Genomic DNA, 26,995 nt, shown 5'->3' on the forward strand with positions numbered 1-26,995 from the left:
GTTGATACTATGCTAGCAAGGCAGAAGGTAATACAACCTGTGGAAGCAGAAGCACGGGAACAGGATACATGGGGATGTCGACGTTGTCAGGAACGTGAAAGTTGCTATCCAGCCTCCATGAGTAGGGAAAGAGTGTTGATCGGGACAGGAGGAGAAAGCCACATGGAGCTGCTGGCGACTCATACCAATCCCTTCGCTGAGCCCCTGCACCACGATATTCGAGACATGGCCGAAGCAGCGGTCGAAAGCTTCCACTGCCGCCACAGACTACTCCAACTCGACTCATACTTTTCTGCCTCCGGCGACTTTCGTTTCGGTGCATCCGTAAAGTCTTCTATGTCGTGAAAAGGGGCCGCTTGTGTGGTGGGGAGGAAGTATCGCAGGGAGCCTACGGACGTCGTCGCTCAAGGCGGGAGGCCTTTCGATGGGGACGGCGCAGATTCCGTCCAGCCATGACCTTCCAGCTCATACCGCCTCTCCTTCGTACAGCAAACTCAAGCGCTGCGCCGCCGATCGGTTCTCGTTGTTGCGCGTTCTCGGTCATAGCAGATTTCCCCCTTGACGGTTTTCTTGTTCGCGGCAACGTGGAAGAGAGGTAGGCAATTGTGCGACGCGGGGCAAGACGTCAAGCATGCGCGTCGTGCTTGCTTCGGGCTGGTCCTCGGGAAAGCGGCTCGGCTGTGACCATCGCATCGGTCGTGGAGGCCGTCTAGGTGATGATGTCAGCAGCTGCCATTCCACTTTTGGGAGAGGAGGATGTCGTACCAGCGCCATTACTCTCGAGGACCAGTTGTAGAGACGGCACCTTTACGTAGATGAATGAAGTCGTCCGCGCATGATTCAGCCACTCCGGCTCCTTTGGAGGAGCTCGACAGCGGTTCGCTTGGGGCGAGCTCGAGTTCGGATGGTCATAGCGCGACGAGACTAACGGAGAGGAATCGCGATCACGCAATTGATCCTTCGTTGTGATGCGTGAGATGGGGAAATATGTGTGGACGGCAGACACGCAACACCAGGAGCTGGGAGCGCTGTCGCGACATGTCAATGCGGGGTCGCGTCGATGCGCGCTAGCGTACGTGCTCACGTGCGCGAGAGCTTGAGCGTAAGAGGACTAGCTCCCTGTCGTCGACATCATCGACTGACAGAGACATCTTCATCCCGATCATCCCATGCGTCAACCGTATACTCTCGATCTCATTCTGAGGTGCTATCTTTCCTTTTCGTATATGTCTGGTAGTTGTAGCTACGAAGAATAAATACCGTGCTCTTCTCTCCTATTACTACTACTACTGCGTCTATTCTATCCCAGCCTGTTCTGACCCCAGTGCTTGAGTATGCAGTCTATCCTTTCTCCACGGGGTGGAACCGTAGTTGATGGTACCTTCACGGCTCACTCATCACCTTCACCTGCTACACAACGACAAGCGTTACGCGGCATTCTCCATCCTCACTCACCTCGCACACATCTAATCTGAACGATGGGATCAAAGAGCTACATCATTCTATCCTCTTGAACTCTCATTGCCATTAGCATCGACCATATTCTTCTCCCTCTCTTCACGACACATCATTCCCCAAACACCCCGGACCTGCACACACGAGCGTTCTGCAAGTGCATCGCGAGAATATGGCGACAGCTTCCGACCCCAGTGTCTCTTACCGCAAGCTCCACGAACATTTTGCGACGCTGGAAACCAAGTGTCAAGCCGAAGAAGCGGCACTGCAGGCGGCGACCCTGCGCGATCGCGCCTTCTTACACGAGTTTGACGAACGCGCGCTGCGTATCAGGCAAGAACTGCGGGCCGTTCAGCGAGATGCAGAGGAATTCATCTTCCACATGGACTGCAAGCAATCGTTGGGGGAGCATAACCAGCGCTTGCCTATCCGACGCAGGGTGGAGTCCATCGTCGTAAGGACTTGGTCCACCCAGTTTCTTATATGCACTGACCCAGTGGATAGAAGAAGACAGCAGAGGGAGCCAACAAGTACGCGCGGATGCTCGGCGCCGTTGACACCGCGGATGCAGGGCGACGCGCTGGAGAGTTGGATGGAAAAGCGGTGATGGCGTCGGCGCATAGTGGAAGTGCTAAGGCGGCTAGCAGAGATGCTGTGAACAGGTCCTTGGATGCGAGTGTGAATGGACATGCAAAAGAAGCTGAGAAGGATCAAGACTGGGAGTTGGTCGCATCTTGAGGGCACAACCACCACCCGTACATGGGGAGGTAGTTCATGGATACAATACCGTATCAGGTGATTCTGAAAGTATTACGCTTTCTCGTATTCCTCAAACGAGAAAAGTTTGGGCAATTTTGACTATTGAGCTAAGATCGCGATCCCGTATACATTGTGTGAGCTTATCCGGTTCTATTGATACTAATTGCCACAATGACGCACCAGTAGTTCACGAAGCAGACACATGCACCTCATACAAGAAAAAGGTGAACAGGTCTAGAGCCTACATCAACGCTAGGTCATCTGTATTGTACGCTTACATGTTAATGTAGGCTGCAGGCCTGTTCAGTTTTTTTCTTAGTTAACGTGCATGTATGTGATGTTCATGGTTTAAATGACTCTGTGGCTTTGAGCTTGTTGGATCTCTTGTATGCATAGCATATGACTATTTTGTGCGTTGTACTGGCGAGATCTTTGCGTTATCTCCACTGCCAATTATTTCCAAGTGATAAGGCTATGAAGCGATACAGCTCAGTATAGCATCGCGTAGGAAGCGCAACTACTAGCTGAGAGTGTCGTAGAAAGAGGACAACTTCACTTTCTTCGCACACATGTGAGCCAGACCCAATGACGTGCCGTATCTCGACTGTATCGAAAGATCGCGCCTGGCACTTGACGTCCGCCGCATGCTGGTCTTGGAAATGGAGACATAGGGAGGTAAGAGCATGATAAAATTGTGGAAACAAGTGCCGCGTACCACTCTTTGCCCAAATGCTTATGAACCGTTCGGCGCATCGTTCTCTGGTATTCTTGACGTAATCGGCCACAGATGTCGGAAGCTCGGCCAGTATCGATATCGTGTGCGCTGGACACTCAGACTCTGATTTCGCTCGTTTCATCCAGATGTCATCCATGGAGACGCATCTTTGGCCCTACGCGCGGGGAATCTCGGGCCGCAGGTGGAGTCGTGCAGAAGGGTACCTTGACTGGGGGTTTCGGACGGCCTGATCAATACGGTCCAGTCACCTCGCTGTGGCCGAGAGAAGACGGCGTCTTGATCATCGGTGTCGCTGCTGCTTGAACCGCGAGAGTGCTTTTGAACGACAGTGGATTCGCTGGTTTGGTGAGAGTGCGGCGCCGTGGCTGCGACGCCGACGCTCCTGGTGTAGTCGGGGTAGAGCTGTGGCAAGGGAATGTTTTGTTTGTATCTGGTAGGTACGCCTTCCCAAAGATCCCGCATGTAGTCTTCCTCCGGTGTAGAAGCGCCCATGGTCATTCTGCCCTCGCGATGCGCCTTCCCATGTTCGGTGCTGCAATGCTTCGCCAAGATCGCCTCCGGTGTATGGGCAGGACGCGACTCGATAGCATCACGACCGTAGTGTTCTCTTCTATGTTCCATTTGATCAAGGAGCAAACGTAGGCTCTCGTCAAGATCCAGGACGAAGTCAAAGTCGTATGACCCGGCCCAGTCGGGTGTAGCGGGCCGAGTGATGAGGCAGCGGCCCTGTGTTTCAACAACCTGCGCTGCCATGTATACCGCATCCGTATCGAGGCTGCCGAGCGACATCATGGGGAAGATATGGGTGGTTGCGAATCAAAGCGTTGGTCGTGTAGAGATTGATGTCGTCTAGGCCGCCGCTCCAGCTCCCGAATGTGAATTATGGAGTGGGGCCGTGGGTGGAGTCATGTGACCGCTGCAAACGCTCAATTTTTTATCGAAACTGCGACTTCTGTCCGAGTGAGGCACAATAGCTTCAGTACGCGCAGATGACTCTTCCCATGTTCAAGGGCGCAACACAAACATCATAGCACCACTTGCGACATTGACAGCAGTCAACGCTACCGCCGAATTGGCGTTCTATTGTGGCGTCAATCGGTGTCTGCAAGTACATCCAGGATATCTCGTGGTAATTCGGTCGGAGGGTGGCATTCGGATGTGTTCTGCAACCACTGTTTACACCATGGTTTTTTCGACACAGACTTATCCAGAACCGGACTAGCGTGGACGATGCCCCTCGTCTCGTCCTCCGGGCCCTACCCTCATCTTCATCTCTCCCTCATGCTCGGTCTCCGCGGCTCGCGGCGCTCGTCATTCGAATTGCGCTGGCTTTCACCTGGGCGTCCGTATCGCTCGCCCCTGTCCGCGCCGTATTCCTGTCCCTGCCATGCCAATTCCAACGGCCGCGCAACTGGTGTCCGCATAACGGCTTCTAGATCCTACCTTCCACGCTGATACGTCTGCGACGCTCTATTTCCAGGAGGAGGGACACGTTCAAACGTGCGGCAGAAGACTGAGCGGGAGTTGCGAACGTCGCCCAACTGGTAAGGCGCCCTACGCATTAACCGTAGCGCTCCGCCTCGTTCCCAGGTTAGTTGGGAGAATTCCTCCAAGGGGTGCAACCCTGGTATCGCGGTCAACACGCACATCGGTTCGGAGTGGTTGCACGGTCAACGTCTCTCACCACCGAACCCATTGTACCACCATGTCCACGGCAATATATTCTCCAGCACGAGCTGCATCTTATCACCCAAAATCTCTCGCACGCGCGATCCCTACCAGGGGCTAAGCGACTCTCCAGCGTCAAATATGGGGAGGTGGCTGCTTACAGCCGCCAGCCACGCTATGCAAGCCATTTACGCCCCATCCGCAAGCAACATCTACAGTACATGTCTCAGCCGCCCGATCGAGACAGGCTTGCGAGGTGCGTACGTCTTTCATCCTCAGCCTCGCTGTCCACGACCTTAGAGCAGGATTGCCTACGTATGTATCAACAACAGCTTCCTTTAGTCAATATGTATAACGGTGAAATGCCCCGTGGGTTCATTGCCCGCACAAAACATCACAGATATCTACATCTGCTTCCCGTGCTGCTCATACCATGAGATATACACTTGCGCTTCTCAGCGCCTTCCTACTGCCCTTCCACTGCATCGCTTCACCCACACCCACGTCAATACCCTCCCCAGCCACTGCCGCTAGAGATGTCATAAGTTCCGTGCCATCAGCAACCGCTCCGCCTTCTCGTCGCGATGACGACTTCGCACCAGACATTGCGCCGTTCTCGTTATACCTCTCCACAATATCGATCGCAGAACCTTCCATACCATCACTCTCACTCGACCTTCCACCTGAGACCTGCACGCCTGGTTTCAGCTCATACGCCACTCCCGGGCTCGATGGCTACGTGCCTGCGGAGGCATGCAATGCGTTATGGGTATACTTTCCCAACTTCGCCGCGGCAGTAGCTTTCTCCGTGCTGTTTGGCATGCTCACCATCGTACATCTGGTTCAAGCAATAGTGTACCGCAATGGCTTCTGCTGGGTTATTATCATGGCCGCTCTTTGGGAAACTGGCGCATATGCGTTTCGCGCTCTTGGTTCCAAGGACCAACAATCCTCTGGCATTGCAACGGTCGCTCAGATCTTGGTGTTGGTAGCGCCTATCTGGGTGAACGCCTTCGCCTATATGGTCTTCGCCCGCATCGTTCACTTCTACTCACCCACTCGCAAGGTCTGGATCTTCTCCCCCTCCATCCTCGCACTCATCTTCGTCACCCTCGACATCGTCTCTTTTGTCATACAGCTCGTTGGCGGTGGAATGGCAGGTCCAGGTGCAAGTCTGGAAGCACAAAAGAAGGGCTTGAACATATACATGGGTGGTATCGGTATGCAGGAAGGCTTCATTGTTCTGTTTCTGGGGTTGGTCGTCAAGTTTCACCGCGACCAGCTCCAGGCGGAGAGGGTGGGACGCTTGCCCGCGGACAAGATTGGTGGCTGGAAATGGTTGCTGTACGCGCTGTACGCATGCTTGCTGGCTATCACTATTCGCATCATCTACCGTCTCGCCGAGTTCTCCGCCGGTCTTGGCGCAAGCAACCCTCTGCCGAGCAACGAGCCTCTCCTGTACGTCTTGGAGTCAGCTCCAATGTGGTTAGCCATCTTTGTGTGGAACATAGTCCATCCCGGTCGCTTTATCCGTGGCCCAGACGCCAAGATGCCGCGTTCGTGGCTGTCACGTCATCTTTGCTGCTGCTGTGGCAAACGTCGTTGCGACGACTGCAATGGTAAGCTTGGCCACGCTGGACCTCATCATCAACGCCTAGGAGACGACTCGGATCTGGAAGACAACCAGGAAATGCATCCCGTATCGAAGAGTGCCGGAGGTCATCATGCCGTCAGCCCGACAAATCCTTTCCTGGATGAAACATCTCGCGACTCTTCCTCGAATTCCGACTCCAGGGAAGGGCACCGTCTTCGCCCTTCGTCGGCTGCCGCAAATTTCCGCGATGTCAGCCCAGAGCCAACATCATATACTGCATACCGTGCTCGTGGGGTTCTGGGCTAAGCGGAATTAGTTCAACTCCCTTAGCTCATTCCATTGGCAGCGGGTTCATTCGAGGACAGACAGTATACATTGGACAAGAATGAAAAGAAGTTATTGAGTGGATTAGTGGTGGCTGTAGAACCGTACAATCATATGTAGGTATATATCATGGACTTGGGTGAACAAGAAGCAATGTTAGAGCTATCACAAAATGATCTGCCCGTGAGCCATGCCCGCCGTTTCGACTGTGTCTCTTCCGGGGAAAGAATAGACCCAGTGCATCCTTGGTCTACGTCTGGGCGATCTCCAGGTTCAATGAGGTGGCGGGTTCATGCATGTTACCCCGTGCTTCACGCAATGATTGAACGTAACCTCCCCATCAGCACCAACACCAAACTCGACGTCTTCGTTGATACACTTCAAAGGAAGAGAGATAGGCGGCTTCAAAAGCAGCGGGAGGATTCCGAGTTTAAGGCCTCTCTGGTGGTAATCGTGAGTGCTCATCTTGACGTTGCAAAGCGAAATATCAGCCTCGAGAGTCATGGCAATGAAAGACTGCCTACCGGCTAGCTTGCCATGCATGATGGACACTTCCTGCTTCATTGCCCCCCCTTCGTTCAAGCCAGTCCTTCCCATTGGACTTTGGGCCGATCACAACGGCGAGGTCCAAGTAGTCAGGATGCCCATGGCGAAGGTACTCGAGGTCTGCGCGACGACGACAGATCTTCTTGGATTGCATCTGATCCGGCGCTTCTGTTGACCATCCGTCTTCCGAGGAAACCGGATCCACTCCGTCACCTCTCCATGCGATGTCGGAGATACGCTTGGTTGGTGCGGGCGGAGGTCGTGGCGGCAGCGGCACTCCGTAGAAGCCGTTGATGAGCTTCTCGAGGGAGTTGTTGTTGGCCGTAGCTCCAGGGCTGATTATGGTTCGTGGGTGTGAAATAAGAGTTATGAGTTGATGGGGTAGGAAGTGGAGTGTAGGAGTCTTGGTTCTATCGAGCCTAGTGAAATATATCGCCAACCTGAGCGCGTACGGAGCGCTCTTCCACCTTGATCTTTAAATAGGGGAAGCATCCAATACCATGCTGCTACCTGCAATGCTAAATTGCTTATCGCCAGTGTAACCTAGGATGCTCAGATATGCGGCAAGCCTCTTATGTGATTCGCCACGTGGCTTGACGCCTGCGTGAACGCAAGACCAGGGCTTGCATAAACCCTGTTCAAACATCTGTTCGATGTTAGGCTCATATTAGTATAACATTGGTGTAACGGCCAAACGAGGGTCACGCGAAGTTGAGACTCAGTGCGGAAACCATTAGTAGCATTCTCGTCTGCCGCTCAGTCGGTGCTATTAAATCATCTAAGTCTATGAATGGGTATTTGGGTGTCGTGTATTTTGAGGGATGATAGTCGATGTCGACGACAAGCAAGCTGGTCAGAAGTGCAACTTGAGCTGACGGCATCCCCCCTCCACGAACCAAGCTTCGAGACCCAACAAAATGCTGCAGTCTTCCTGGAACGTCAGGCGACCAATGTGTATGCCCAAGGGCACCGTTTGACTCTCTTCGACTGCACATACCAGAGCACCACTGTCGCCCGGGGCGGCGAACGGGGTGCATTCAGCGATCCAGTTAACGATGCCGGCCCACTTGTGCATGTCGTGCCACCATAATTTCTCCAAGGGAATACCGAGATCCTTGATCTTGAGCTTTTCGTCGGGGTTGTCTCTGACCTCCTGCTTCACTGGTGCATACTAGGCACCTTTCATGCTGAAGTGTATGTTCGTCAGGATACCGAAGGTTTTGCCGGTCGTGAAACCCTCCTTGTACACGCGGATGCCTGGTCTCTGCTGTATCAGGCTGTTTATTTGGAAGCCACGCGTGGCCTCCCTCTCCATATCAAATTCTCGCGAATGCCCGTTGGCTCCGTAGTAGTGGAGACTTATCCGGGGTAGAGCGGCCTCGACCTTGTGCTTGTCGTCGTCCTGAACTTTGAGGATTCCCACTTCTCTGGCCATCTTGCTTAGCGGATCAGTGTAGCGAACGCGCAGGTGATCGGCCTTGATCTTCTCGAGGGTGAGCCGATGCTCAATCTTGAAGGTATGTTCTGTGGAAGTGCACACAGGCCTCCCCCGATATCATGCAGGCCCCTGCTGTTCCAATCCCAGGAAATATGCCGTTGCGGTCGATGATGCGATCCCCTAATATGCAGGGCAAGGAACTGACGACCGTTTGCCATGTTCGAGTGCGTGGTCTTGCGATCCACAACCATGGAGACGACGTTGACCCAACCCAGAAGCAATGTCTGCGTCTAAACCGCTTGTCTGCTCTGAAACACACTTCAGCACGTCTCATGACCTTCTTTGTCGCTGTGTAGTCGTCTGGATGTGGAAAATCGGGTTCGATATGCGGAGGTTCTGAAGCCACACTGTTCAGTTATGTCGGCCCCTAGAGTCTGAAAATCGCGATCTCTCATTTGGTGAGGAGTAAATTTTGCGTATGTGGTGGGTATGTATTCCGGGAGTCATGAGTGGCTCGTCTCGCATGTTGGCCCCTAGCATGTGACGGAAGTGACGACTTCAGCGTTCGCCTCGGCCGTGTACCAGTACTGGTCGAGATGTAAGCGACGTCCCGATTTTCGCTGTGTCGGTAGTGAGGATAGATTGCCGCACGAGCAGCACCCGGGCGTCTGCAGTATAACAAGTAGCAAAAAGGCTGTTCATCGATGGAGATTTTATGGGCTGTTGTTGCCGCGTTCGCGCATTTCATCAGAGAAATTGACAATGTGAGACGTGTCGCAACGTTAAGAGTCCATGTGGTCGGTCGAGAGGATATCTCACTGCTTGGTGCGTGTAGGGCCACTCCTCCGGTCAATGCCGCGACGAAAAGGTCCATCACAGCTTTCGAGAAAGTGTCAGCAGCTCCGTGACCGTGCTACGCATGGTGGCCAATCGCAAACCACTCCGAGCTAGATCCGCGCCGTTGAGCAGCTTGAAGATCAGCATACGGCCCGCACCGCGACTGCGGCTCCGCTCAGTCCAGGGCAGTCATCCCAATAAGTCCACCAGTGAGGGCGAAGATTGAGGGGAGTCGTGCAGATATCTGTCGCATTGGATCTTGCTAGATCTCTCCCGGTTTTTGCCCGTGTAAACCGTTGTAGACGCGAAGGTTCGATGGGAGAGACAAGTGGGGCAGAGAGGTGACCTGCTGTCTCCGGTCTCCCGAGCCTCACACATTTTTGGCAGCTGCATCCTCGCTCACCAGATTTTCAGCCCAACACATCTATGAAAGCGAGAAGATAAGGAAGGATATGCGTAATGGCTTTGGATGTATTTGTATCATTGAATGCTAGTCAAGGAAGGGCGCATACGACACATTCATTGGTGCTGACTGCGCCTAGGCGTCTCGAGAATAAACGGAGAGAAGCTCGGTGCACCGTGTGCTGGTATTTACGTTTACATAATATGAAGACTAAACCAAAAGCGGTGCCATATAACACATTGCCGGTACCTCAAATCTCGTGCTCCAAAGCATGAGCTGAAGAGGAGCTCACAATCGAGCGGCATTCGTGCTTCTCACGATGAGTAGCAGGACAGCATTGCTATAACTTGCGCGACCTCCTTCGTCCCCATCACTTCCACCATTGGTTTCGTGGTCGTTGTCTTCTTGCATCCGATGGCGGTCGCGCTACCACTGGCACCTGCGTTTCCAGGCAAGCTGTGGCGCCCGTGATCTTTAACCTCCTCTAGGATTGTGAGAGCTCGTCAATCTGGTCTTGCGGAACGTAACTCTCAGCGGAATCCCTCTGCCTCTTCCGCGTTCGTGGTATTGATGTGTGGTTGCTGTTGGTGGCCTTTGACTTTGAGGTCGACTTGGGTGTTGCCACACTCCTACGAGGCGTCTTTGGATTTACCGTGGCTTGGGTGACGTGAGAACGGACAGAAACCGATCCGCGAAGAGCGAGGGCTGCCACACGTCTAGCCTCTTCCAATTCGTGCCTCGCCTTCTCCACGGCGCGAGTCTTTTGCCAAAGGGGGAGTGCGTCCTTCATAGCTTGGAGCCGATCCCCAAGCGCCCAGTCCAGGTGGCTTTTCAGGATCGCCTGGGCCTTCGCAATTTGCTCCTCCATAGACAAACTGCACGAGTACAGTTCTTTCATAAAGTATTTTCCATTGTCCACCCCTTCGCTCCAATGTAGCCAGAGCTGGAGCAGCATCATATCGCATGTAACGGACATGTGCATGGTGTAGGCCGAAGTCGCAGGTATAATATCGCCGTACGCGGACTCGAAGTATTGCCGATGGTAATTTACGATCGTCGCGCCGTGGAGAGCAGACTTCTTCATCGCGTTAAGGATGGAATGTCCGTCTACTGCTTCCCACTCGGCAGTGAGGAACGGGAAGGATAGTTCGGGGTTCAGCTTGAAACTGGCAATCTAACGTCAGCATGGGAATCTGGGGAGTGATCGTCAACTCACTTCTTCAGGAGCTCGTTATCCTCTTCCGTCAACCCTGAGTCTACACCGGTCTCGCTGTCGCGGGGATTTAAATATCCAATGGCGAGATCCGGTTTATATCTCAGGGCATCTGAATCGGAACTTGGTGGGATTGGAACAAAGTCTGTCGTCATGGTATAGTCGTGGCTGATATCGATGTTGGGTATGCCACGTGCATAGCCGGTTCGCTCTCCCTGAAAGAGCAGCAGCGGTTCCATCATGTTAACAGCACTCTTCTTGTCCATAGAGCGGGCCTCCCGATGTTGATAGACGATCTCCTGTGCAGCATGAGCTTGTTCAGGCATGACCGGCGCGTTCAGCATTTGCTCCACACGCTCACTCAGCTCTCGTGGGAACGCCTTGTCGGCACAGTCAACGATCAGGTTGTGTTCGACTAGCTCGTCGATCGTGCGCCTGAACCTTTGGGAGGACGGTGTGGTCGGGGGTGCCATGCTGAGCGAAGATGAAGAAGTGAGTTGGGCGGGTGGAAAGATCAATGACTGGCTGGCGATGGTCGAGGAGGCGCTTGTCTAGCAGTCACGTCGAGCATTTTGAGCTCAAGGTCGCAAAATGCAATTTGTTTGCGCGATCGCGAGAGATATGAGCGATATATGGCGCTAATCCCATGATGGACGATATCTGCAGCTTTCCGCAAGGCGCCTCGTCGTTCTCGCAAGCCTGACCGAATCTTTTGGTGTGGATGGACGAAGGAACGAGTGTGCCTGTGGGTATATCGTAGCATGCAATCATGGACGACAGTGATTTGAGGAGAGTGGTGGCTGAGAATGGAGACGTGGGGTGGAGGAGGACGCGCTGCGCGCCAACCCTGGGAGCCGCTGGCATACGCCAAGCGAGCTAGTGTGCGTCACCTGTACGCTACCACGCCACTCGAGATAAACGACATTAACCCGGGCACCCTATTTAAGAGAAAAACTAAACACCTAAGAGCCTATATTAAGACAAAAGCTTATAAAGTTAGTAGCCTAATAGTAACGTAGGCTTCTAGGTGTTTAGTTTTCCCCTTGTATAAGGTGCGGGCAAGATTGTACGACACGCACCACCAACATATGTGTGGACACTTACTCCTGGATCTTGACAGTGAGCGGAGTGAATCGCCGACGCAAGTCACCGTCGCGCCTTCCAACAGGCGCCAGATAGCTGGTTGACATGAAGGCATCGATCAAGCCGGGCACGACCTCAGAGCCCAGCTTGTCTCGCTTCGAACCAGCTCTCGGCGTCAAATTCACGTCGCTTGCCACTTCACAGACTTACGGGCACTCGACATACGTTCGCGAAAGCTCCGCTGTTAACAAGCTTCATCTGTCAACACTTCCATTCACGACACTGGCGCCACGAATACCTTTGGCATCCACTTCATTGCGCCACGGACTAGTTGGACGTTCGCGAGGGATGGATCGAAGATCGCATGTGCCGTGCATGGGCGCTGTTCATTGGCTAAACGCGTAGTCACGTGTACCGCGGATCGAAGCTCGCTTAACCCCTGGCGATGACGGCACGCGCCCTGACTAGCAAAGCTCCGAACCAACCAACACGAGAATCGTCCCACACCAACAAAGTAGCGCCGGCGCCAGCCCCATCGCATCATGGCGACCCCGCCTGGTATGACCGCCCTTGCACGTAGCCCGCTACCCCTCCCGTCATCTACGACCCCTTCCGCATTTCGTGTCTTCATCGTTGGCGCGCAATCGTGTTTGCTAACATACACCAGCTTCGGGCAAGCCACGCCGCTCCACACGCAGATCCACACGCTTCGACTACGCCGAACCGTCGCCAGAATCGGAAGACGAAGAACACCTTGCCGAGTGCGTCCTTCAAGAGGAGCGTCGGGAAGATGGCGTACTGTGGTACGAGGTCAAATGGGCTGGCACCGATCCGAAGACTGGTCTGCGCTATGAGCCCAGCTGGATCCCGGCCGACGGAGCAAACAACGCGTTGAAGAAGGACTGGGAGAGACTGAAGGAACTCCGCAGGGCTCGAGATGCTGTCGTAGCTCGTACTGCCCGTCAATCTGGAGCTACCCGTCGAGCTGAAGCTAGTCATCAAGCCAAAGCTGAGCGCACCGCCGAGGCCGGTCGCATCGTTGAAGGCGTTCGGGCGGATGAAGCTGCTCTGGAAGCTCGAGGTGGTCGCGTCGACCATACTGCCAATGCTCCCGTCGCCAGGGCTGCTCATTCGACCGCGACACCCGAGGCCTCTGATGACGACGAATTCACACTCGCGCGCGAGTTCCAACCAGCAACTCCCCGGCGTGAAGAGCGCGCGATGCGCCTTCTACATCAACCTTACGAGTCCTTGCGTCGTACTCGCCAACCCTCCTGCGATCGACCTCTTCCTTCAACTGAACAACCCTACACACTCAGTGCTAGGCAGACGACGGCACCCATCTTCACACCTACGCCGCGCTCCGCTGTCTACCGTTATCAGCCCTACCCATCCAGCAGACCACCTAGCTCACCACCTATACGACGGCCTGAGTCATTACATCGGCTAATGGCGGAGGTAATGGCGGAGTCGGCGCGAAATGCTGCAAACACGGAATTGGACCGTCAATGCTTCATATGTTTCGATAGCGTCGAGACTTTTGAAGCGGACGGTATTCACTACCAGAGGCTACGTTGCTGCGGTATGTATCCCATCCGTCTACTCACCAACACCTTGACTGACTGTACCAGGGAAGCTCAGCTGCCACAACTGCTTACGGAGTTGGCTTGAGCGCGCAGACAAACCGGACGTGTGTGCGCACTGCCGACAGCCTCTCGAAGAGTTCGAACTGCAACCAACCACTCGCGAACCTTCAGCTATGAGCGAGACGCCCTCGCCGACACATACACGACGATTACGACCACGGACACGACCTTGACGACTCCAATCCATCGAACACACCAAACGGCATCGCATGCACTCAGAGCATGTAGCCCAGGCATGCAACCGGCTTTGCGGCAGTTATAAAGCTTCACAAACATGTCTGGCGAGGCACAAGCATATAGGAAGAGCAATACAATAACATTTGATAGCAACATCATGTGCCATCTGGTGAAAGCAGGCGATCTTAGAGCCTGTTCTGCAGAAGCACCTCATACAAGGGGAAAACCTGAACACCTAGGAGCCTACGTCGCCGTTAGGCCACCACCTTCGCAAGCTTTTATCTTGATGTAGGCTCTTGGGTGTTCGATTTTTCCCTTGAATGGGGTGGAAGTACGATCCTGGCTTTCAGCCTCGCTTCATACTGAAGATGAATCTGGCTTTTTCGTACCGTGTAGTACGCTCGAAACAAAATGAGAAGAAGTGTGCCATGCGTTCCTGCACTCTCAATAAAATCGTGACGCGGAAGCGATCAGCGAATTTCTCGTTCTTTTTACAGCACTTGTAAAAACGTGCGCGAAGGTGCTCACCAACCAGACGCACCGAAGATACCGCGAGTCTGAAGATTGCGATACACTTCTTATAAACGAGGAAAATTTTACATCATGGATACTTTGTCTTGAGCGACCAGTAATCTACGCGGTATCGCCAGCTTTATCCCATTGTTCTCGAACTCCCCCCAGCCTATAATCTGACGAATATGCCAGCCGTGGCTGTTCATCTCTAAAGAGCAGCGAAGCGGTACGCCAGTGCCAGCTGAACGGTGTGCGACAATCACCCAACCCGCGATAAACAAGCACCTCGATTTTGTACCCTTTCTTTGCACCTTGCCAGACTATGTCAATGGTGTAGTCTGTTAGACAAGAGTTACATGATCCATTTACAAGGCTGCAGGCTATAAACGCGTCTGGGCCGGTTCCTTTAGCCAGCTGGGGAAGTGGTGTGGGATATGAATCAGGATATCCTCGCTGAAGAGTAAGATGTTTGCACACTAGGTGTCCAGCGCGGTCGATGTGGTCTCGGAGTGCTAACGAGTCACCTCGGCGATGAGTCATGGATATGGTCGATAGTATCAGGAGTTGTTGGTTGAAGATGCGTGCGTGCTGGGACCTCGAGTCTATGACTCCATCTGGGTGATGGGAGGACTGGGCTCGTTCGTTAAGCACGTCAAGAGGCAAACCGTGATTGCGTCCGTAGAGATGTCGGTTCATGACCAAGCGCGCATGATGGTAAGGAATCTGGCAGGTAACCGGGATGTAGAAGTGGTTGTCCGAATTTTGCTTGCATGGTAGACGCTCCAAGTAGAACGGAGCTATCGATCTACTCCAGCGCCCATGCCAGCGATGCAGCTTCGTACAGTGGTGACAGTAATAGATGTATGGAATGTCTCTTTCAAGCGACAGCAAGAGCTTCTCCTTGTCTGATAGTATCAGGGGCGTACCGCATGTATCCCAGAGACCATGGAGACTCTTGCAGGTCAACGAAAGAGACGCTAGAGAGCATTCATCGAGATGCGCTACGATCATTAAGATAATCTCTGCGGGAAGATCGAGGGCACACGTTGACGGACCGCACATCTTCTGGAATGACCTTTTCAAACGATCAATGGCTTCCTGTGCGACCATGACTGGGTTTATAAGACGGAGTGGTTGCCGACGGCCCTGCTGGAGAGGTGAGACCTGGAACGCCATCATTTCGATGCGCGGGTATGGCTATTGCACCCCAAGTATAAAATGCGATGTGTTGATCGAGAAGCTGGCTTGTTTGTGTGGGTTGACGAGGATGGTCGACGTTGCGGTTCGTGTCCAGTGACAGTTCCAGTATCGATAGAAAATGGGAAGTCACTGATCTGGTCATAAGCCGCGAATCTTTTTTGTTATGTGCGCGTCGCAGAAGCATACGGTCGTTGTGATCCAGTCCTACCATGGTAGTGCGACGTCTGAATAAATCATCTCTCTTAGGTGGATTCATGGGTGAGTTCCGGTTGGTGCTAGGCTGACTTAATTCGACCGGAACGTATCGATAAGGAAGAAGAATTGGTACGTGCCCAGGTGTGGATGTGTGGGACCAACATTTGGCCAACCAGCAACTCACAACTTCCATATTATGCCACTCTTATACAGCCAAGTTCCTCAGATGAGAGATGTCGCCGCTTGAAGAACTCCGCTGGGTGGGCGAGAACACGGCCGTTGCAATCGCCGCAGATACCCTTCGTCAGTCCGGATCACGATGCTTGTCACAGACTACCTTGGCAGCATGGCTGGGTAGAGCTAATCGCAAATCCGAACAAGGAAACGCGCATTGGCAAATATGAGCACTTTTCAAAAGAAGTAACGTGGGTGGTCGCAAATACATGGGATACGAGGAAACTGTAGCTGTTATTGAAAGGAATTGCAGGTGGTTCACAGCACCAAGGTAGTGGCGCACTACCTCTATGCTATCTGCACGCACAAATCGTCCATCCAGTTTCCAAGTTGTATAATGCGCCTGACAAAGGTGCCGTGAACGTATGGATGGTGAGCGAACGTAATGGGTGTCAAGTTCCGCGCTGCGGAGAAACGCGCACGACAAGAACATCCGTGGCCGGTACGTGGAGATGAGATTGAGACATGAGCCGCACTTGCGCAAAGCTTCGACCACAATTATGATGGGGTGATAGCCCGTGGAATAAGGAAGCCTGCTCGTCGCAATAACACTAGAAACAACATGATGAGCGCAACGCCTGAAGAAATGGACATGATGATGCGGCGTGAAGTTCGTGACCACCATGCCGATTGTGTAGAAAATGATCGTCGTGTGTGGTACATAGGTAGGAGCGACACGTTGGGGCGGTACCTGAGACTATGCTACCCGCAGCGACACAGGCGCGTGCGAGCAGTGAGCACCTCAAGACGCTTTGCTACGCCAAGCAATATGATCTCGTATCTCCCGCTGTGGCGAGTGATGGAGATCCCCATTCGCGGATCCGGAAGTGCTACGGCGACTTGCATGTGCGATACGACAATGCGACCAATATCTGTCATCCGGCACACGGGTGACGTGACGATGTGGCATGGGTAAGCTGGATTTGACGCTGTCGTTGGTTGGAAAGGGACGTGCAGGCGATCGTACGAGATGGGTTTCCCACAGATTTGATAAAGGTGGCATGACCTTCCATTTGCAGTCGTGTTCGTGACTCCTGCAATATACTTCCCGTATACTGTTGCCATCATCTCTTCCATCTCTCTCAATTCGATTTCCTCTAACGCCGACTTCGAGCATCCGATATCGTCATCCTCGAAAATGGAGATACTTCCAGTCACTCCCGGAAAGCGCAAGTCGCCCGACGAATCTTCTGACACCCACTCCCACCCTTCCACTGTAGAGCTCTTCTACGACTGGCCCTCCGATCGTAAGATCCCACCCGAAGATGCAACGGTCGTTTACATCAACACCATGGTCGAGGCGAAGAAGCTTTCAATTGGGGATAAGATCGCTGCGGTCCGTGAAGCCGTGGCTCATCTTCTACAGCGCTTCTGGACGCTCGATGGCCCTGAATGCGCGAGGAAGCGTCCCCACCATCGTATGCGTACGAAGAGTCACATCAATGCCGTCTTTGGTGCGAAGGAGCTTCCGAATGCAGAGAAGATAAGCATAGTCCGCGCAGCCGCCATCCATCTTCTCCAGTGCTTCACTGCAGTAATCGAGAGGAATGCCCCTAGTAGTGTCGGTTCGGAGACTCTCGAAGGTCATATTGATTACTTACGCGCCTCGGACGAAGCCTCCGTCAGCATTAGCAAGAAGACGAAGATTGTTGTCAACGCTACCCTGTATTTGCTGGAGGAATTCTGCTTGATCGACCCGAACACGTGCATGACGGTCTGCGAAGATGAGAACGGATCTGACAGGGGCATTGGCTGTGGATGAACGGGCGGGTGGGTCTTTCATGCTACAGCGAGCGGTGCAGGCGATGATTGCGGCCCATGAAGGTTAGATATCAAGCTGCTCCCCGTTGCGGCGTACTGTGGTTGTTTAGTTCTGTTTCCTCTTTGGCACTCCCGACGATCATCGTTCGTCACCGCCGCAAGGATCATACGAGTCTCCGGTCGTCGCCTAACGATGCATTAGACATGTGTTATGACGGAGCTGGTGGTGCAACACGGAATATCCAGCTAGGAGGCTGACAGAGTGGTTCAGAGTAACGATCTTGTCCAAGCTGTATGGAAGACTGAAACATGCCCAAGTCAGAAACAGCTCATTAGACAGGAGGTACTTCTCAATGCGAACGAAAGAGGGTCAACTCTCTACTTCTATACCTTCACACGCTTGGCCAATTGTTCTTCGCTCTGGGACGGTTGACGTGAGACTTCCGATTCGTTTTGTTTCTCGTGGGAAAAGCGTTGAGCTAGTTGCTCCGCCGTCGGTCGGAGCTCTGCCTCCCATGCTAAGAGTTCGATCGCAATATCCCAGAATTCTCGGTAGTCTACTCTGGCTGCGGTTGTGTCCATGATATCTCTAAAGGATTTGTAGACTGACGCCTGGCCTAGTTTTCGATGAACTTGTTTTCCTGTGAGAAAGTCGACCAGAGTGACACCGAGACTCCACACGTCTGATGGAAACGAGAAGGGCTCCGAAGACTCTTCTTCCTTTATTCGCATGACCTCAGGAGCGAGATATGTCATCGTCCCTCGATTGTGGCGAGTGCTGTGCGGGCCCTGATCGCTGCAACCAAAGTCGAGGATGATGACGTGCACTGGGCTTTCGGAGCGATAGCCTATGTTTTCAGGTTTGATGTCCCGATGAAGTATATTGAGGCTGTGAATATGTGCAAGACCGGATCCAATCTGGCGTATGGACTCGCGAAGGAAAGTAGTAGACTCCGGAAGACGTTTCCAGGTTGGGAGTAATTGCAGCGCGGAAGAAGTTGCCGGTGGTGACATAATGAGACCCACAGTCAGACACTCATTCTGTCGCCATTCGTGTGGATTGGCTGACGCGTCCCAGTTTACGACCTCAAGAAGCTTGCATACGTTCTCCTAGACAAAAGTTTAGTTTCTTTTCATCAAATCCAGCGCATGACATACATGACTGATACGGCTCAAGATGCCAATCTCTCTTCTTAAGTCACCGAACTGCGAGGCGGTGCATTTGACCATCTTGACTGCGACTGGCTTGCCGTTAGACTTGTCAAAGCCCAAAGATACAGAACTCGTGGCGCCATGGTGATCAGCATCATAGATGCTGTAGCCGTGGTAGTCGATAGTTGGCTTGGATGGTGTTGGCGAAAGCAGCATCACGGAATTCGGAGGCATAGCGTTGACCTGTGCTAGGGCTTCTTCGAGTTCTCGTTGTTTCTGCTCCTGGCTCAAGTCGGTGTACACGAGTACGTAAGTGAGATCACCCAGCCGGACGCTGGTGCCATGTTGAAGGGTAGCTTGGAAATCTCGTTCGTGCTGCTGCTTTATGTCGTCGCGTTGAAAGGTTCTGCTGTCCACAGTGATCTGCAACCATCATGAGCAAAACGCGCCCCTGAAGAGACACAGTGCAATACCTTTCTGCCGTCAGACACGGCAACCATGACGCCAGTTTCAAGCTGACGTCTCAATCTGCAATGACGCGAATGAAGAGAATTTTCAGTGGTGAATGGAGCAAGAAGAAAGTCTACAAAGTGATCTGGCTTGTTCAGTCTTGAGCTTCCCACAACCCAGCCTAAGCCTTGACTCGCAGGAGGAATGGACATGTTGAGGCGGTAGTAACCGCAAAATTCTTGGAGGGCTTCGCGCTGAGGTGACGGGGTAGAAGCAGCAAAACTGCTTTCAGCAGTACTTTCGCTGGACAGCGTGACTTCGTAGTGAATGTACTGGCGCACATGATGCAGCTTGCTGCTATCGGACTCCAGAAGGCGGACGACTTGGCCAAAGAGTCTGCGTGCCGCTGGAGAATGCGGCACCAATCGCGCGAAATCACCATTGGACACTCCGTGATGCACGTTCTCCCATGAAGTTACGTCTGGCAGAGTATCCCCTGGCGAAGACATTGGTGTGATGAGAGGAGAGGAGAGGTCAGGGGCGGCCTCGGAATGTATGGAGTTGGGTAATGCGGGCGGGGGTTACCCGATACGGTTAGACCGGCCAGTGAAATAGCCGCCAGCCCTGGAATGTTGGGACGACTTCGACACGCCCCTTCAACACCCTGCCACCGACCGCTTGTGCATGACGTCGCTACAGCACGACCTGGCATCGCCGCCCCGCTCGCCGGCGATACCCGATGCGGTGCTTAGAATCTACGAGGAACAGTACATCACGAAACCCCTGCTGGCGGCACTGAAGAAGCTGCGAGACCAGCTGCAGGCGGCCGGCACCACCGAGGCACCACCCAAACGGGCGCCGTATGCCAAAACCCCCGAACTCGCCTGGGGCCGACTATCACCCCAACTTACACCTACTCCATCGCCCTCACCACCGCCCAAACGCTCCTATCGCAGTCCGCCATCCTTTCCGACTCCGCCCGATACGTCACCCCAGCGCGGGGACTCGACCTCCGCATCGCCTATTAAGCCCACCGCTGCTGCTCGCAAATCCCGCCGCAGACAATCGTCATCATCCATACAGCCATCTTTCACGATGCTCCGCCGCTCACGAGCCAGAGAAAGTCGAGCTACGGAGAGGCAGTTTTGGGAACTGGATGCGTCGGGGCGGAGAGCCAAGCGCGTCGTAGGTGGATGAGCATCACAGTGATGACGGTACTACAAGACACAATAGCACGCATGAGCAGGATCAACGGACAGCATACATGAGGAGGTTGGGTAATCTTCGATGCAGACCATATTACCCGGGCGGAAATCTTTACTGAACTCATACCGACGGTTCGCTTCGTTGCACGCAGTCCACGGCTTTTGCTACATCGTTGACTGCTTCATCCTGCTGTCACAAGACTTGGAGGCTCTGAAGTAGACATGATAGTCTGGGCTTGAGGTGGAACGTGTAAGGGATTTGAATATACCTCCAGAATCACTACCGCGATCACGTCAGTGTCTGAAGGTGGATGCGGTATCACCTTCGACAGCAATGAAGCGTTGAGTTCACTCCCGAGCGAGACAAAGTACACACGACGCGATGCATTGGAGCGTGGGTTGAGTCGGTGATTATTTGAATAGGGATGAGCGAAGATGTTTGCTCGGCAGGCGTGAGGATGAAGATGATGACAAAGTTGGGTCAGGTCGTGACTAGGTTTCTGGGATTAGTTACTTGCGTTTGAGCAGCCGCGCAGGACTTTCTGAGATGGCAGGGTTACGTCTTGGGAAGGATCTTGAGAGTCATCATCGCGCGTACTCGCGCGTTTTGGCGCGTGCGCAATGCAGAACTATCTCACGACAGACCTGTCATTTCTCTTATCTACTCGACTCAATCTCTGCCCAGGTAAAACGGTGAGGTTGCGGGTTGGGCTGGTATCGATGATCCTGCCCACCGCGAACGGAGCCGGCGCACTAGCCGCATTCGGTAACGGGCCTTTGCCGCCGCTGGTGTATTTACTCCCCACACCAACCCCAGACTGCGGCACCGACTACCAACGTCGCAATCGCATCGAATATCGGCCGCACGCTATACCAATTTCTAAGCGCAAACAGACACTTCACGTCTACATACAGCCCATACTCAGCGATCGCAAGCTTGCGAGCCCAACACATCCGTCCCGCGGGTCTCACCCGGACAGAATCTTGTGACAGCCTCACCGCCGCTCTCCCACCGCTCGCAGCGTTTGTCGAGCATATCTTCTCTCCATGCCCGTCACCAACCCCGCCAAACTCGCACTCATGGCGACTGACCCTTCTACCTCTCCTCTTCTCCCGCTGCCCAAGTCGCGCAAGCGATCAAGGTCGACTGACGAAAGCGACTGCCGCAAGCCTGTGTCTAAGATCGCCGTTGTCGAGGATCTCATTCGCGGTCAATATACCGGTCGTTTCGAAGATCCTACTCTCCGCGACTTGGAAAGGTACCGAGCCGTTGTGACTCCCTCTGAGTTCGTTGATCTCATCAAATCCTTCGACGACGAGCTGCGCCGGTGGCTAGTGAACTATTTGACATACGATTGGAACGCCCTCACCGGAGAGATCATTCTGCGCAGGATGTCGCCTAGCAACCTTCACGACGTTGTCGCCGCAGAGATAGGCCTAGCCTTTCGCGACCAGATCGTCGCCCTGAAACGGATGAGGAACGTGTCCGCTGAGATCAAAGCTCTCGTGGCGAACATCAAGGGTCCATATGCAAATCTTGCATCGCCTGCGATCGTTCATGCTACAGAAAAGTCCGGTGACCCCAATGTCGACATCCTACTGACGAGCAATCGACAGCCCGACAATTCTTTCTACTTTCGCCATCGTTCCAACATGCCCATCGTCATCGAAGTCGGCAATTCTCAAGTTGGCGAGGAGCTCACAGAGTTGGCGGAATCTTGGATGAAAGACAGCAGCCGCAAGACAAAGACGGTCATCACCGTTGATCTGCAATACCAAAACCCAGCCACGAGAGCCGACAATCCCCGTACACCGAAGGCGGCTATATCCATCTACCGCGTCACCAAAGACTCGTACGACAAGAAGACATTCACTTTCTTCGACTCAGCAAAAGGCAAGCAAATCACGCGAACCCTTCGCCTTACTTTGGCCGACTTCCTTCCTATAGAGGAGATCAAGAAGTTTCCGAAGGACTTCAAGTTCCCTGCCATCGAGATTACTGCCGAGGAACTCCGCGATATCCTGGAACAAGGTGATGAGCGGCAGCAAGATGTGGACAGGGCGTCTCTCAGTCCCGGTAAACCTCTTCAACCGTCAAAGAAGCAGAAGCGTCAGCCGACCTCGTCCTCGACGCCGCCTGTAGTTTCCCAACCTGTGCCCGCACCAGTGGGAAGGTCGGGAAGGCCTCTGGTGAAGACTAAGAGGTATCTGGGTGAGTGAATGGTTAGGGAAATAGATCTCGGACTTGGGAGATGGTGCAAGGATAAACCTGGTGAGGAAGGCGTTGGACTGGATGATACCCTATATGATCTTGATGTTTTAGTATGAATGAAAGGAGCACTTGAAGAATACCACAATGTTTACAGCACCTATCCCACATTCGACAAGGCAGTAAATACCCTCAGGCCTTCATACTAACTTTTCCGTGACTATCGCAGCATCATCAAATACCTCCAGGGTTATCTGTGAGATTTTCCAAGACGCTGGAAGCCTTGGTGAGAACCTCCAGCGCTACCTGTCCATTCTTCCGCAACGCGCGTGGCATGAGAGGATGCCTCCAGGCATACTCTTCAGCCCGCCCCAGGTTTACCCGACACGCGGAACTTGACGTGTCTATGTCACTCCTGAGCGCTAGTTCGTAGATGCTCCACCTGGCATCTGGTCAAAGCCGTGATGAGATGGTTCCAAGGAGCAGGAGAATCAACGCGCACGCGAGGTGATGGAAGGGCCTCGGCTCAGCCGAGCAGCCGCCGCATTTGAGCTAGCGCGGAGCAACTCCAGCTCCCACCTCAGCGCGTCACTTCGCCGGCCCAGCCACGTCTTGACATCCATCCCGTTTTCGCTTTGTGCCGTCGCGCACGACCGCAAGATCAACACAAGCGTCTCTCCGTCGGAGCGCTGTGCTGCGAGAACATCTCCTCAAATACTGCACCGCTGCGACACGCTCAATCTCGAGCTCTAATCTTACGGCAGGGTCTCTTCTACCAGCCTCCACGACCTTCATTCGCGATGCGCGCTTCTAAGGCCATGTCTGCACAACCTATAGCATGGGTCGGCTCAACATGGCAGATGCATATGATACCGCCGCCATTGTCACAATACCTTGTTTCACGAGGACCAGTGGCCTCCGCATCCGCACATCCCTGGTATACATCCAGCCTTGGCTACACCATGGACGCATGCAGATACAAAGAACGCGACAGTACTTGGACCACGAACCATGTCTACTTTACGCCTAGAATGATCCCATGCACTTGATCTTTTGCTTGCACGGCATAACGGATACAGACACCCAGGCCGTTCTTTCTCTTGTCACCCATACCTTGCTATCAAATACGCCAAACGCTTATCTATAAAATGACGGGAAGCAGGAGGCCTGCCCGAGGAGCCCGAGGAGCCCGCGTAGAACCACGGAATCATCACGGTATTCCACCCGCTCCCAAGCCAAAGAGACGCTACAAGCCCGGCACTGTCGCCCTGCGCGAGATCAAACGATACCAGAAATCTACCGACCTTCTGCTGCTGAAGTTGCCCTTCCAACGCGTAGTCCGCGAGGTTGCCCTAAGCGTCTCGCGTATCGATGGCCCGTTGCGCTGGCAGAGTCAAGCTATTGTGGCATTGCAAGAAGCGAGCGAAGCCTTTCTAGTTGGCCTGTTCCACGATGCCAACCTTTGCGCTATTCACGCCAAGCGCGTCACGATTCAGCAGAAGGACATTCAGCTTGCGAGGCGGTTGAGGGCGGCCTGGGGCGCGCCTGTGTGAGAGCTGGCATAGGCGGCCGTGGCCATACGATCTGCGAAGAGCGTCGCAGTAAATTCGGGATCACCGACCGACTGGTGGGGAGTGGTACATGTGCTGTAGTTGTCGGAGATATCTTCATTATAGGGTGAGGCGAGGAAATGGACGATGCGACTGACGTTTATCGCCCCGCACCCCAGACTGGTTTGACTATGCATTCAAAATTCCTCATTCGAGCGCTAAAGACTCTTGCTGTAATGTCTGCCCGGCTACAGGCTCCTTAGCAGCCAAAATCACTTGCTCTTTCCGTTGTTCTTCTTGATCGTGGCGTTAGTCCGTTTTCAGTTAGCATGTTTTTCTCATTGGTCGCCATCGGCCGCGACGCGACCTCACCTCATAACACGAACAACATGCGTTATCATGCCGAACACACCCAGCAACGCCCGCCGTGTGTTTGAGCTTCGCCTTGCCCAGAGTGCGCTGAGCCCGCACGACCGAACCGCCGCGCCCACGCCGCTGGCTGATCTGCGGGCCCTCGACGACCTTCTATGGACCAAAGAGGCTGTCTGCGTTGCCGCGCTCGTGCTGGGATTCCAGGACTACTACTGCGAGGACCTTGAGGCTTTCGAGAAGCGCGTTCAAACTTCACTCGGAGAGACAGGTGGCTGCAAGAGCTTCCAAGACGTCTGGCACAATATCAAGGGTGTCACCGAACACTGGGGGGCAGACTGGTGGACCGTCCTCCAGCGACACCAAATCCGGATCCAGCAAGTACCGTCGTTCAACCTTGCCGTTTACCTGAACAAGTACTCGAAAGCTGCGCAACCGCTCTCGGACGTTGTCGCCGAGCTCCAGGCATTCGACAAGGTCAGGCGTCAAGATATCATCAGTGTCCAGCGAAGATACGATCCTAGGAATCCGACCCACTTCGGCCAAACCGTACGTATTTGAGCCGCACTTGGACCTGCTACATAAACTGACGGCGCGTTCTCACCTTCACAGGCTCAGCGTCTGGACTGCAAGTCGTGGCGATATTTCCAGGACCTCATCGCGTGGAGGGACAAGCGATTGAACGCCACCCTGGCCGCGGACGTGTCTTCTGAGCGGGCGCGCCGCCTTGAGAAACGCCAGAATCGCCCATCCAACTCACCTGACAAGAAGAAGAATCGCAAACGGCGTGCGGTGACACCAAGGACACCAGCTAATCCTCGGGATCACTCGCGTTCGCAATCAGTCGAGCGACCTAGACGGGGCCCATCGGAATTACCAGACGACGACACTAGCCTCTTCGAAGGCCGTCGGGACTCACTGTCATTCCAGGACAGCACACTCCAAGAAGAAGACCTTCAGGACACACTCAACGATCAGGAGAGTCCCTTCCGGCGTAACAGCATCACTGACCTGGACACTCCTCGTGTCACAGAGGACGGCCCATCATTTGGGGACGACGATAACATCCAGCCATTCACCCCGGTTCATAGTATAGACCTCATGTCACTCAAAATGCTCGCACAGGATCCGGACTTCCGCGCGGTTATGCACATCATTGTCAGGAAGAAGAAAGAAATCCGGTCAGCCAAGGAAGACAACCTCCAAGCTACAGTCCATCTTGCTCAGGCGCAAGAGACCGCTCGTAGTCATGCTTTGGAAGCGCAGAAAGCACTGCAGCTGAGTACACTGCCAAGCGAAGATAGCCTGGAACAAATCAAAACGGAATTCTCCGCTAAGCTCAAGGCTACCCAGGACTACAATGAGCATCTCGCAGGAGACATCACGGCGATCACCAACTTCGCCAGCTTAGGAGTAGCCTCGGCGACCCAGGACGTGACCAAACTAGAAGCCATGAAAGATGCGTGCGAAGCGGAAATCAGGCAGATAGAGCATCGTGTCACACAATATGGAGCGTGGGCTGAGAAGATGGGCGCCGCAACGAGGGAGGTAGAGGAGGCGAAGGAATGTTCTCGAAAGGCAAATCAAGTCCTCTTGACAGCGGATGATATGATGCGAATAGCGGAGCTGTGGCTGGGCAAACCAAGCGCTAAACTCTCCATTGAAGTTCTGGAAGATCTTCTCAAGGAGCCACTGGAAGGAGAATAGATGATGAGTTCGTGTTAGACGTCAAGCCTGTTGTTTCGGTTTCGTCATGTTTATACCCCTTGCTTAGCAATGAAGAATGTGAACTGCGGCCGCTCTCAGAACGCAGCTTCTCCGTACTCAATGCATCTAAGATCTGTTTCATCCACTTACTTTCCCTTATAAACGTACCGTGGACATTGCCGGAGTATAGCTTACTGTCAGATACCAAAGTTAAGTCAGATTGATGTAGATTATTGTCACGATTAATCATCGCTACCTCAAAGAGCGACAAATGGCGCCGAGAACGTTTGGAGAGGTTCACCCGCTCTTATACCAATCTTCACATGCTGTAGACATCTTGATCATGCATTTAATCCTAGGTCCCTACTTGCTTTCCTCTCTTGGGTGTCTTCACATGGCAGAGATATACGCCTGCTTCTATACCGACATATGTAGAATGTAAATGATTGCTCTGCCTTTGGTGACGTTCACGAAGACAAGGGTCATGTAGGAGGGGTGTATGCCCAAAGCGTTCAATGTGCTGTGCGGTAGCCACTTCACTGTTTGCGCGTGGGTTCTCGTTCTGTGTTGG

At 53.5% G+C, this 26,995-nt stretch overlaps 7 protein-coding genes across 7 annotated transcripts; 4 read left to right on the forward strand and 3 right to left on the reverse strand.

The window, feature by feature from the left end:
* Positions 1-5,051: 5,051 nt before the first annotated feature.
* J4E87_010315 (uncharacterized protein) lies at positions 5,052-6,518 on the forward strand (the record flags this gene model as incomplete). Its single annotated transcript, XM_049381889.1, has 1 exon — positions 5,052-6,518. The coding sequence occupies one exon, from the start codon at positions 5,052-5,054 to the stop codon at positions 6,516-6,518; it is 1,467 nt and encodes a 488-aa protein (XP_049228353.1).
* A 538-nt stretch (positions 6,519-7,056) lies between these two features.
* Positions 7,057-8,771, reverse strand: J4E87_010316 (uncharacterized protein; the record flags this gene model as incomplete). The annotated part of the gene is given in 4 exon segments (XM_049381890.1): positions 7,057-7,417; positions 7,979-8,243; positions 8,262-8,592; positions 8,766-8,771. The coding sequence occupies 4 exon segments, from the start codon at positions 8,769-8,771 to the stop codon at positions 7,057-7,059; spliced, it is 963 nt and encodes a 320-aa protein (XP_049228354.1).
* Positions 8,772-10,244: 1,473 nt separating this feature from the next.
* J4E87_010317 (uncharacterized protein) lies at positions 10,245-11,446 on the reverse strand (the record flags this gene model as incomplete). Its single annotated transcript, XM_049381891.1, has 2 exons — positions 10,245-10,926; positions 10,977-11,446. 2 exons carry the CDS (start codon positions 11,444-11,446, stop codon positions 10,245-10,247), a joined length of 1,152 nt encoding a protein of 383 aa, XP_049228355.1.
* A 5,713-nt stretch (positions 11,447-17,159) lies between these two features.
* J4E87_010318 (uncharacterized protein) lies at positions 17,160-17,783 on the forward strand (the record flags this gene model as incomplete). The annotated part of the gene is made up of 1 exon (XM_049381892.1): positions 17,160-17,783. The coding sequence occupies one exon, from the start codon at positions 17,160-17,162 to the stop codon at positions 17,781-17,783; it is 624 nt and encodes a 207-aa protein (XP_049228356.1).
* Positions 17,784-18,166: 383 nt separating this feature from the next.
* On the reverse strand, positions 18,167-19,434 carry J4E87_010319 (uncharacterized protein; the record flags this gene model as incomplete). The annotated part of the gene is made up of 3 exons (XM_049381893.1): positions 18,167-18,892; positions 18,941-19,357; positions 19,426-19,434. 3 exons carry the CDS (start codon positions 19,432-19,434, stop codon positions 18,167-18,169), a joined length of 1,152 nt encoding a protein of 383 aa, XP_049228357.1.
* A 2,202-nt stretch (positions 19,435-21,636) lies between these two features.
* J4E87_010320 (uncharacterized protein) lies at positions 21,637-22,809 on the forward strand (the record flags this gene model as incomplete). The annotated part of the gene is made up of 1 exon (XM_049381894.1): positions 21,637-22,809. One exon carries the CDS (start codon positions 21,637-21,639, stop codon positions 22,807-22,809), a length of 1,173 nt encoding a protein of 390 aa, XP_049228358.1.
* A 1,938-nt stretch (positions 22,810-24,747) lies between these two features.
* Positions 24,748-26,424, forward strand: J4E87_010321 (uncharacterized protein; the record flags this gene model as incomplete). Its single annotated transcript, XM_049381895.1, has 2 exons — positions 24,748-25,266; positions 25,330-26,424. 2 exons carry the CDS (start codon positions 24,748-24,750, stop codon positions 26,422-26,424), a joined length of 1,614 nt encoding a protein of 537 aa, XP_049228359.1.
* Between the last annotated feature and the right edge of the window lie 571 nt (positions 26,425-26,995).

Source organism: Alternaria ethzedia (assembly GCF_023757985.1).
Source record: "Alternaria ethzedia strain BMP 0044 chromosome Unknown scaffold_46, whole genome shotgun sequence".
Lineage (NCBI taxonomy): Eukaryota > Fungi > Ascomycota > Dothideomycetes > Pleosporales > Pleosporaceae > Alternaria > Alternaria ethzedia.